The sequence below is a fragment of the Lissotriton vulgaris genome, chromosome 1_2 (genome assembly GCF_964263255.1).
Source record: "Lissotriton vulgaris chromosome 1_2, aLisVul1.2, whole genome shotgun sequence".
In the NCBI taxonomy this organism is placed as follows: Eukaryota; Metazoa; Chordata; class Amphibia; order Caudata; family Salamandridae; genus Lissotriton; species Lissotriton vulgaris.
This window is the reverse complement of record NC_141686.1, coordinates 199,424,577-199,437,016: the sequence shown is the minus strand read 5'-3', so window position 1 is coordinate 199,437,016 and position 12,440 is coordinate 199,424,577. Positions and strand designations below refer to the sequence as shown.

The 12,440-nt window shown below is 45.4% G+C and overlaps 1 protein-coding gene across 2 annotated transcripts in view; it reads left to right on the top strand.

The window, feature by feature from the left end:
- Positions 1-1,721: 1,721 nt before the first annotated feature.
- LOC147734918 (putative glycine N-acyltransferase-like protein 1B) overlaps positions 1,722-12,440 on the top strand; it is a 75,285-nt gene continuing 64,566 nt past the window's right edge. The window contains exons 1-3 of one of the 2 annotated variants that reach the window (XM_086953102.1): positions 1,722-2,111; positions 4,453-4,566; positions 5,977-6,084. In XM_086953102.1, the coding sequence (XP_086809228.1) occupies positions 4,486-4,566; positions 5,977-6,084 (189 nt within the window). In that variant the 5' untranslated portion in view covers positions 1,722-2,111; positions 4,453-4,485. The remainder of the gene's footprint in view (positions 2,112-4,452; positions 4,567-5,976; positions 6,085-12,440) is intronic. The other variant, XM_086953103.1, reaches the window with a different exon arrangement.

The window sequence follows — 12,440 nt, the reverse complement described above, 5'->3', positions numbered from 1 at the left end:
ATTTTCACTCATAACATATGATGGAGAATCTATTTAGATGTTATCAAAGTGAAAATGAAACCTTAACAGAACTCACATTCTATCCAGAGCCACCTTCCTCCAAGATCCCTGAATACCTGAGCCACCTTCCTCTTAGCAATCCCACTGTGTGAGGCTTACTAGAGGTAACAGGAGGTCTTGTTGGTCCCTAACAACCCTCAGCAGCCAAGGGAACTTAATCCCCCAACCAGCAGTGCACCAGGGGGCACATTTGCAGAGTGGTGGAGAAAGGGAGAGAGGCCTCCAGCGAGTTGCCAACTTTAAAAAAAAAGACATCTATTTTGTAGGAAGGGTGGGCACGTGGCCCCCCTCCCAGGCCGAATTTGGCCACAGGGACCTTATCCCCCGGGACCCGGGAGTTTAAATTTTTTTATATTTGAAAGGAAGGGGGCCAAGACGGCCACCACTCTAAGGCTATTTTCAGCCCCGGGGACGCCATTCCCCGGGGCCTGCCCCTTTTTTTAAATGTGTTTTTTTTAATGGGGTGGCTGTTGGCCCAGGGGACCCCAACCCTGTGGTAAGCCCCTTTTTTTAAGGGAGAGGGTCCGTGCGGATAAATTGGTATGCCCAGGTCATTAGATAGATGCTGCCCCGCTGGGGGCTATTTCTTCTCTTCACCCTCAAAATCCTCATAGTGAGAATATTCGTAGTCCTGAAAGGACTGCATACAGAGTTGATTTTCTTAAGTGTGGCTTAATTTTTTTTCACTTAGAATATTGTGAGGAAGGTTGTGCCTTAAAAACACCCATAGCTTTTCATGGACTCCCCTGCTCAGTGATGCAATATAGAGCCCTAGAAAAAAATGATTGCTACGTGGGGTCTCCTTCAGCGGTCTTCCGTGAGCAGAGAGTGTGTTAGAAATGTCCCGTTTGGCGAGGTATGCAAGCAAGCCAGGAAGGAGCCACCACTCTAGTAAGGCTAAGCTAGATACACACTAAAGATAACCTGTGCTCACCCTCTGGTAGCTTGGTACCGAGCAGGCAGGCTTATTTAAATGGGCAATGTGTAAAGTATTTGTGCAACAAACTCACACAGTGAAACAAGGAATACGCCTCAAAAAGACTCCATGCAGGTTTATAAAAATAGATTATATTCTGAACAAAACAAGAAGGAAAGAATTTGGTGCAAGGTTACCATAGAACAGTGAAGGGGTGGAGGCTTTTGAGCGGTGGGCCGGACTGAGTGGTTTAGAGGAAGGAGGCTGAATCCGTGTTCAACGACAGGGTGTGGACAGGACATGAACAGCTTTGAAAGCTCAGCCAAAGGAGGTGATTTGTAAGTTCAACCTGCTTTTAAAATAACGACAGACATTGTGGGATAGGTTGTTCCAATCGCTTTTTTTTCACATTGTGACTTTTAGCCAACCCCTACATGTCGTTAACATTGTAGAAAGGAGAAAGAGTACAGAATAGGATAGGAAAGCAAGGGGTGAAAGAAGAGATAGTGGACAGTCACTTGAGAGTTGCATTGCATTGCCTATTATTTACATCTGACTTACAGTGGGGACTTGTTCCCATAAGAAACAGAGTTGGCGGCTATACGGTTTTCCTAAGTGTAGTCAAGGAGATATACCAAGGAAGTGAAAGTGAGAGACATTTGGAAGTAAACTTAGTTATAAAACAAACAATAGGACTGTAAGGGTTAGTTCCCTGATATAAAATCGATACATTTAATGCAACAATGTAATCCACGAAGAAACCCAGTAACAATGGCTCTCAAACCATAGGAGGGATATAGTGGCCCCATCACACAGAACGCCATCTCTGCCTGCAGTTCGCACTTAAGGTCTAAAAGAGCCAAGAACGCAGGGCATGTCTCCAACCGCTGATAACCCCTCGCGGCGCCGGCTGTTTGCTGAGTCAGGGAGGACTCTGTACTGAACGAATAATGTGTTTAGTGCCTCTCGTGTCCTCACTCACTTCTTCGAGGTCACAGTTCTCAGCACAGCAAAGAGGAGAGGAAACGGTTTGGCCGAGTTCACGTCGAGGCCGGGGAAGGAACTGGCTGCTTGTAAACAAGGGGGTCGGAGAGTCCAGCGGTGCTCAGACGACTCCAGATATCCAAGGTTAGAGGTCAGGCGTGTGTAGAAAATAAAGGAACCGTTTTGCCCCTAACCTCTCTCTCCAGCTCTCTTCTCTTGCTCGCTTCCTACTCTGCAATATGCTTCCCCCATTATTGCTCTGTCGCCTCTACGCCTGCGTTTCTGCCTTGCCCTCTTCCCACCTTTCATGTCCTATCTCGCTTTCCTTTTCCCGCCATCCCCATCTCTCCCGTTCTTTCTCTCTACTCTAACTTCGTTGCTCTTTCTTTGAAGCGAAGGTTTTTGTTTGGCAAATGCCTGCGCTGCAGTAATTTTACGACATGTTAACAGACTAGATACCAAGAATCGTACAAAAGTGCACTCCAGTTACACCAAGACATTTCTTTCTACACCTCCGTGTCTCATTCGATGTCTCTTTTCCTCCTTCCCTTCTCTTTTCCTTTCTCTCTTTCCTTTACTGCCGTCCTTTCTTAGCCTTGTGTTTCTGTTTCTTTGTATCTCTCTCTCTCTGCCTTTGCCTGGTGCTCCTAAACTTTCTCCTTCTCCCCTTTCCTCTGCCTGTCTATGCAGTCAGTGGCATAACGCAAAATGTCGCCACCCCTCCCCTCGACTCATGTGATTGGGGCCCTTCAGTCTCTCATATTTCAGACATTCACTGGCCTTGGTTCAACGGGGCCCCTTGGAATGTTTGGAGACCGCTGGTCGTTTGGGGTGGGTCCCCCTTCCCTGCAGGGGCTGCAGCATCCGGTCTACTCCTACCTCCCTCACTCTCCGTGCATGTGTTCTATTGTTTTTTTATCTGGCTCCTCTTTTCCACCCTTTTTGCCTTCCAACCCCCCTCATCTATTTCTGTTGCCCCCCCTCACCTTTTTTTGCCCCTCATCATCTCTCTCGGCATCTTTCTGTATCTTTCTGATGACAATCTACCAATCAATTAATCAATCAGGGGTTGGTCCTGTGTCGTTCCGGTTGGTCCTGGTGTTCTCTCACTTTGTGAAGAGACAGCTATGACCTTCAAGAACACAGGGTACTCATCCTGGGGGAGCTGCTGCATCAGGCTTTACTTACATATCAATCAGGCGTTTGTTATGCGCGACTACTCACCCGTAAGGGTGTCTAGGCGCGGGGAGGGGGTTTAGCAGGCTCCAGTCCATCAGGGGGAGGGGCCTTCAGTAATCTCTCTTCATCCATTGGTTTGTTCTTGTGTCATTCCCATTTTCATTCCTTCCAATAATGCATAGAGCATAGGGCAATGGCTCAGCCTACTTCACCTACTAGCTAACTTCATTTTGAAGGACTGCATTTACCTTTTTCACACAGAGCACAACTGCACACAAAGTAGTTCCCTTCAATGCCTGAATATTTATTTTTACTTTATTACTACTTTAATGTTACCGTTCTTTGTAGAGCCTGATGTGATAGCAGGACGGTTTCTAACAGATGAGAGTACGGGAACATTCCTTCTTTATCAGTTCCTGTCTCCTGAGAATTCTGTTGTACATTTCTTATGAAGTGACCTTTTATTTATCTAGCTCCTTTCGTTTTTCTTTCTTTTTCTTGCTTTAATCTTTCTTTTGTTTTTCTTTCTTTGTTTCTTTGTTTGTTTCTTTGTTTGTTTCTTTCTTTCTTTCTTTCTTCTCCTCATTAGTGGGCCGATTATGATGGCGGACGGACCTGAGTCCGTCCGCCACCATAGAGTAGGAGGGAACCTCCGCATGGCCTGTGGAGTTCCCTCCTGCGCAATTAGGATGTGACCGCCACCCTTTTCGGTCACATCCTCTATTTTTACCATTGCGGCGGGTGCGGCTTCCAGCTGCATCCGCTGCAATGGTAAAAATGCGTGCGGTGCCTGCCGATTTCTGCATACAAATGCAGGGGGTACCATAGGTACCCCCCATGTGCACCTTTCACCCAGGGGCCCCACAACGGGCCCCCGCAGTGAAGTTACACATGCTTTTCCACGGCAGAAAACCCGCAGCGGAAAAGCATTTTAAACAGCCCATCCTAATATGGCTGACGGTGTCTGAGAGACACCTTCATCATATTAGAGCTTTTCCGCCAAGGTTGTAAGCCAACCGCGGCGGAAAAGCTGCGGACGGAAACCAGGACCCACCAGCCATCCTAATGTGGCGGTGGGTCTTTGGTGGGTCCGCTGCGGTTTTTCCGCATCCTCTGAGCCGGCGGGGGCTTCCCCCGGCCCGGAGGATGCGGAAAAACCGCAATCGTATTAAGCCCCTTACTGTGGTCAAGAGGAAGCTTGCCAAATTTGAGAAAAATGCAATGGAAGTCCATAATATTGAGCAGGGGACAAACAGACTTTAAATCTCACATATGTACCTTAATTTTCTGTGATCTGTCTAATCTTTTTCTAGAAATCTTCAGTCTGCTACACTGATTCTTGATTCATGATGCTAGTTTTAGAGAGCTCTGAGGATCTAAAGAAAATAGAGGAGTTCCTCGTCCAGGGTGTCCCGGAGTCACTGACGGTAAGTCTCCTTACCCATTTAACCTGCACAGACCAGTCAAGAAAACAACCAGTTCCAAGCTAACAGGTTGCCAACAGACCACAAAGAACATAGCCTTAAATTGAAACAATACAGGCAAAACTGGTGAAAAGATGGCAAAGTTAATAGATGAAAGAAGATGTTGTGACAAAGAGTAAGGCAGGCAGCTGGAAGCGCGGCGGCCATAGATGAGCAGGAGGGCAGGAAGAAGTGGCAGGGCTGGATAAAGTCACACTGGCAAGGGAGGAGGTGAGGGAGAGAATGAACTGCACAGGGTTAGATGTGTCATCAACAAACTTTTGACCCCAGAAGCAGCGACAAGGTTGATCGCTTATCCCTTCTTTAGCCTTCGAAAGCACTTTGTTTTAGCTGCTGATGGTCTAAAATTTAAAAATGGCAAGCAGTGGAAAATAAAGAAAGTGAATGGAGCCCTGTTTACTTTCTCTTGCAGCTGCTGCTTGTCATTGAGACCTGGGGTAGCCAGGGCAGTGCCAAAGGACGTGGATGTATTCGTTAGCAGCTTCTAAACCCGGCCACTCCTAGTTAATTTCAATGGGAGAACAGAGATATGCTGTTTGATATAGAAAGGAGAATAAATAAGTGAGACACAGAGAAAAGAGCAGGCAGAGTTAGAAACTTGAAGAAAGAAAACTATCTTGTATTCCATTTGCAAGCATGCTGAAACACTACGGGCCCGATTCACAGAATGAATTTAAGACTCAATCCTAAACTCACTACTATTTTTGTATTCACAGGATGCACTTGCTACTTTTGGCATTCACCGAATGAACCTACTACTTTTGGTATTCACAGAAGTTAGGATTTTGTCTTAAGTTTGTCTTAAGACAAACTTAAGACAGACTTAAGACAAAATCCTAACGTCTGTGAATACCAAAAGTAGTAAGTTCATTCTGTGAATGCCAAAAGTAGCAAGTGCATCCTGTGAATACAAAAATAGTAGTGAGTTTAGGATTGAGTCTTAAATTCATTCTGTGAATCGGGCCCTACAACACCACAATCCTGTGACATTCAAATTATGCCCAGATTGTTATCCCATCTGTGCTGACATCGTATGAGTCAGGCACTCAATGCATCCTTTTTCGTATCGCGGCACTCTAATGTTAGATAAACTTTGCACACACATTTATTGCACCCAATTTAATTTATGCTAAAGCTATAAATACAAATACCCCATTCTGTTACACCATTCTGTTGGTGAAATAAATCCCAGGTGTGCATGCCCACATTAATTTTCCTCTGTCTGGTGAAATCATTTTCAAGAATATGATTTCCATATCTCATACTTACCATATTTTTTTGCTTTTCCATGCCTCAGGTATCTAGGACTAAAAGTCAAGGTGCGGCTTGACTTCCCTTTTTTCTCTCTTCCAGGTCTATGGCTCGGTTTTCTACATAAACCGTGGGAACCCTTTAAATATGGAGGTTCTGGTGGATTCCTGGCCTGACTTTAAAACTGTGATATGCAAGCCACGGCCAGAGGTGAGTAAAAGCGAGGACTCTGTATGACTGAGGCCAAACTGTACCTATTTGTGTTTTAAACACTGGTTTGATATCTCTAGTCAAAGATACTGGATGGCCAGGAGCGCTCTCAAAGCGGGAGATGCTCTCATGGGTAGTCGCAGTGTGTGACTGGTAGGGAATAAAACACATTAGCATATGGCAGCTCTTTGGTAGATAATGTGGCATGTTTTTATGACTCTTACTTGCAAAAGAAAACATTTTAATAAAATCCTACAGTGTATATGTCCCATACTGTTGAAAATCTCGTTTCTGTGTCCAAGAACTCTAGCCTGTTTGCCTTCATCCTTTCCCTCAGGCCTATGCTTACAGGATATATTTTATAGATTTCTTTCTGTGAAGATCATGATCCAATGATGCAACATTTTTGTCAATTTGATCATCTTCTCCAACAAAGTGCACCCAGTTGTCACAACTCCTGGCTATAGAGTAAGTGGTAGCATATCCAGTATTCTATGATGATTCTGAGACTGCAAGGTTGTATATAAATAGAGCACGCTTGTACATTTTCCATATAAGAGCATTTGCAAAAGAAAAGCTCATATCATACCAAATTTTTCAAAACATTGCAAATAAGCAACAGATTAGAACATAGCAAGATTAAACAAAGAACCCATAGTGCAAGGCATCATAGGTCTGGATGGAAATCAAAACATTCCACTTGTGATAGGTTGGGTTGAGAGATGCGTAAAATCAGAGGAAGTTTTGAAGATACATGAACAACCCTCTCATGATAGTGTATACAGAACACAAACCTTTCATGGACCCGCGAACGATCAATTCATCATAAAGAGGAAACGCCAGATATAAGGAAGGCAGAAGGATTATTATATCTCCTTGGTACACAATGCAGGACACACACACATACACACACACACACACACACGCACACACACACACTCTCTCTCTCCCCCTCCAGTCAGATCAATGTTCTTTCATAGAGCTGCAGTTCCTCAAGTTGTTAATGGAGGTCCCTCTCAAGTCTCATTTAAAATCTTCAGAACAAATTCACAAAACCGCAGTCCATGAATACTTAACTTTAGGTCCCTCTGGAGTCAGATGCAAACACACTGACATTCTTTCATGAAGCTGAAAGTACAAAATAAATTGTTATTAGAGGTCCTGTCAAACTAGATGCAATGACTTCAAATGATCTTCAGCAAGCTGAATGGGTGGGTGCCTTTAACATACAAATCTGTATACACCTGTTTGCTATTTTAATGATTTACGTTTGTTTATTGTTTAACAATTCTTCAATATTTTCATAATACATTTTTGGGGAAAACATCAGTCTGGCAGCTGTCAAGTATAAAGTACTAGCAATCAGTAGTACATTTAAGTGCCCTCATTTTTTTTTGTTAAGACATCTGCTTTTAAGTGGAGCTGGAGTCAGTAGGACTGCCCCTAATCTTCTCCAGTCTTTTACTACCAATAGGGTGCAAATTGTCTCTGTGGAGGTTTCAAGGCTAAGGCATTCAGCCTCCCATGTGGGTTGCCCCAGGGCTCATCTCTTAGTCCAACTACTTTTAATCTTTATTTTCCCCCTCTTGCTGAACTAGAGAAATATTTCGTTTTCGGGTTTTATCTTATGCAGATGACACACAAATCATTGTGAGTATCTCCGACACCCTACCTTTCATTGCAGAGAAATTCACTCAGGTTTTGTCCTGCATTAGTATCTGGGTGAGAGCCAACTTTAAAAAACAAAATGCAGACAAAACAAAGGTGTTGTAGTTTGGAACTCAGGAGTCCATCTTGTCTGACATCTGGTGGCTGGAGGCTTGTGGCCCGCTACCAATTCCTGTGAAGTAAGCAAAACTTCTTGGTGTTATCTTTGATAACGCTCTTGAATTAGACTCACAAGTTAGCCACATTCCTAGTACATGCTTCTTCATAATTAGGACTGTGAGAAAGATCTTTCCTTTTGTTCCTTTGAAAATGTGTCAATCAAGTGCTTTAAGACCCCCACGGGTGAGTAGCGCGCTTACAAATCCCTGATTGATTGATTGACTGAATCAGTAATCATCAGCTCGCGTTTGGACTATTGTAATGCTTTCTATTTAAACATCAATAGCTCCTCTTTGAATAAACTTCAAGTGGTTCAGGATGCAGCTGGCCGCCTCATTCTGAACATTCTCAAGCTTTTCTCTGACGGAGATGGGTTCTATCCCTCCAATGGCTCCCAGTTAGGTTTTAGGTTTAGGTTTAGGAATTTATAGAGCGCAGGGCTACCCTTAGGCATCCCAGTGCTAAGTATGAAGCAAGGTAAGGGGTTTCAGCAGTTATTTTAGGGGAACAGCCATGTTTTTAGTCTTTTTGATGGTTGTTTCGTTCTCGATCGTCCGCAGCTCTGAGTCCATATTGTTCCATAGCTTGGGAACCAAGGGGGTCATTAGGATGACGGGCGGACTTTGTCCTCCCGCCATCCTATCAGATAACGGGACCGCCCTCCATAAGGGTGGGGGTCCCGTGGGGGACATTAGGATGCACCCGCCACAGTGGCAGGTGCATCCTGTTTTTTTAACATTGCGGTGGGCGGTGCTGAATGCACCGCCCGCTGCAATGTTAAAAATACATGTTGTGCATTTCAAAGCACAACGTGACAAACACCGCGCGTTGCCTGCCATGTTGTCCTTTGAAATACAGGGGGTTACCATAGGTACCCCCCATGTGCACTCCCACCCCCGCAGTCCTTGGGGGCCCGCATTGGCCCCCCAAAGTAGACTCTGCATGCCTTTCCGTGGCGGCATTGCCGCGAAGGAAAGGCATTGAAAAATGCCTATGGTAATATAGCTGGCGGTCTCTGATAGACACCGCCACCATATAAACCCTGGGGTGGAAAAGGGGCGGACAGTCTTTCCGTTCGCTGCGGACCCCCTAGCCATACTTATATGGTGGGGGGTCATTCCGGCAAGGATGGTGGGCGGATCATCCCTGCCTGGCCGGCACTGGCTACCGCCGGCCTGGCGGGGGCGATGCGCCCACCATCCTTATGGGCCCCTAAGTGTTCGAATGACCTTCCATCCCATCTGGATCTCTTGATTCTTGAGTTATTCATCAGAAACTTAGATACTGACCTGAGATGCCGACTTGGAGCGTACTGGGAGATCAGGTCCTGTACTACCGCGGGGCCTTTCCCATGCATAGCTCTGTGCGCCCGACAGGAGGATTTGAATTTAATCCTTGCAGTGAAGGGAAGCCAGTGTAGCTCACTGAGGGAGGCCTGTACTGACTGGTGTTTGGGTATTTTAAGGAGTAGTCGGGCTGCCGCGTTCTGACCTGTTTGCAGCCTGTCTGTGACATATTTGGGAGAACCAAGATATAATGAGTTCCCGTACACAAGCCTTGACACCACTAAGGCTTGAACCACTGTTTTCCTTGATTTTTCTGGGAGCAGGCCCAATATTTTTCTAACCATTCGAAGCATCCCAAAGCAGATGTTTGTCAGCTTTTTTGCTTGGGTCTCCATCGCTAGATTCTGGTCAAGCCACATTCCTCAGCTTTGTTATACAGGTTTTGGGTGGGGGGGGGGGCATTTTGCTGGCCAGGGGATCTCTGAGCGTGGGCTGAAGTTATTGCATAGGATCATGAGTTCTGTTTTATCCCCATTTAGTTTAAGGCAGCACTCCACCATCCAGGACCTGATTTTTTCCAGGCAAGATGCCTGTGGTCCGAGTTGATGGATTCTGAGATTGATGACACTAGTTGTGTGTCATCGGCGTATGACACGATGGAGAGGCCGAACTCCTGTACTATGTGGGCCAGTGGGCTCAAGTAAATATTAAACAGGGTTGGGCTCAGGGAGGTTCCCTGAGGAACCCCCCATGGAGCTGAGAGGGCATCTGAGAAGATTCCAGCCTCCATGCATTGGAATGTTCTCCCGTTCAAGAAGGAGGCTAGTCTTTTGTTGGCTGTGCCTTTGATTCCAATGTCAGTGAGTCTGTTTATCAGTACCGCGTGGTCAACTGTATCGAATGCGGCGCTGAGATCCAGGAGCACGAGTGCTGCAGCTCTTCCCTGATATAGGGTGGCTTTTAGTTTTTCGGTGACTACAAGCAGGGCTTATTCTGTGCTGTGTCTTGGTCGGAATCCGATCTGTGTTTGGTGTATGATTATATTGTCCTCCAGGAATTGTGAAACTGTCTTATTCACATGTTTTTCCGCAATTTTGCCCAAGATGGGTAGCAGTGAGATCGGTCGGTAGTTTGCTAGCGAGGCGGGGTCAAGTTGAGTTTTTTTAAGAAGGGGTTTCACAATGGCATGTTTCCACTCTTTGGGCACTGTGCCACTTACGAGGGATAATGAGATGAGGTGGGAGAGTTGGGTAAGAATACTTTTCCCCTCTTGCTCCAGAATGTGCGGGGGTGATGGGTCTAAGCGGAAAGTGGATAACCTTTAAGGCTCTCTGCATGGTTTTCTCAGCATTGTACCATAAGGACTCAGGCATCTTAATTCTCCTTTCTAATGGTACGCTCCACACAGACCTCCCAGATCCTCCTTCTGTAGGAAGGGGGGTCGTTCCCAGTATTGGAAAGCCAGGTGCGGAGGACACTCTCTCTCAGTTGCCGCTGTTAAACTTTGGAAGGCTCTGCCTGCTCACGTTTCGGAACAGATTCCTTTTCTGTTTTTAAAAAACACCTCAAAACATAGGTTTTCTCTATGTAGGTTCTGTCCTCAGTCCAACTCTGTTTCATGCTGGGAGGCTTGCTTTTTGGCTCAGCGCTTTGACACTTTTGGGTTTAGGGCGCTCTACAAATTTGTTTCATTTCATTTCCAGTGCCACCATGCATGTATACTAATAACCCCAGTCACTTACATTAAACTCCACTGCCCTCTGCTGGTTGTTCTGGTAGGAAGAAGCAAAGGCCAGATTTAGTATTCTTTAACTGTTCATTTTGTGTCAAAGGGAGGCTTGCGCCATGGTACATAATTTGTATGGTTATATGGAAATAATTTTTATAATAAGCTGAAGTCAGAATTAAATGATATATGAGAGGCTGAGTAGGGTACGCATTCCACACAGGAGCTCTCTCTGTCCACTCAAAAGTGGAGGAGAGATGGTGCCTAAAGTGTTTAAATACAGCCCAATATTATTAGGGGAACCCTCTGCAGCTGTAGCGCTCACAAAGAATCATGATGTTACCTTTTTTCAAATGTAGACAAAAATGTTAATCCTCTAATGAAAATCCACAAGCATACAAGGCGTTCTTCTAATTCAGTAACTTTCCACAGTACTTATTGAAGCCACAGGTATCTGTATTCGCCCTAACAACCTCCTCCACCTCGGTTTATATGGAAGGCAGCGCCAAGCACAGTATTCCAAAGGGGAATGGAGTCTACCTGTTGCATGAGTCAGGAAGTAATCCTGTAATACCCTATTTATCATATACCAGGTGCTGTATTATAGATCTGCTGGCGCAAAACACGCGCCGGCTGTCACAATATACTACTAATACTGACTGAAATAACGGAATCCGAGGCACCATCGTTGACATTTGAGCATTGTTGTTGTGGATATTAAAAAGTGATTACCGGGGATCAGTTTGGAGATGAATGCTTCAGAAGTAGGACGCAAAGGCAGTTTGCAGGTCAATGGAAATGTATTCCAGATGAGGGTAGAATTTATCATTTGTACATTGGTGGACATCAGACTGGAGCACACTCTGCAACTACTAATTTCTGTTGGAAGAGGATAGTTAGGGCGCATGCACAATGTTCAAGTATATGAAGTTATTGTGAGAGACAGTGGATTGTTAAATAAATCTAAAGGGCAGCTGGGTTAGGGGGTGCGGAGGTGGCGGCAAGGGTTCCAATGTGGAGTCATCTTACTGCCTCATCAGTATTCAGTGGTCAGGTAGGAGTCTCCATGCTAGTGGTGGAAAGGGACCATTCCTCAAACATGAGCATGTCTCCCTCTCCACAGAATCTATCACCTAGCTAAGGGCAAAAATACTTCCCCCAATATGGCGCAAACTACCCAGCATGCCACCTGAACAGTCTGTTGTTTTCATTCTGCCCTGCAGAATAGTGCCTAGAGAGGTCAGAAATAAGTTTTTTTTTAGCATTATATGTTTTATACTGTTGTTCCCTTACTGGACTTGTAAGAGCAGTCTCCATATATTGGGGACCGCACTGTCCAGCACAGCGGACGTTGGTTCATTTGTGGTCTGTGTCGCAGAGCATCCTCTAATCCATTGTTTTCCCCCCCGCATAATGGACCGCCCTTCGGTGTATGTGAGGTGCTTTTGCCCCAGGCTTCCCGCATTTACAATGCGGCTCCTCAGTGACGGCGAGTGTCCTGCTTGGCACATTGTTTC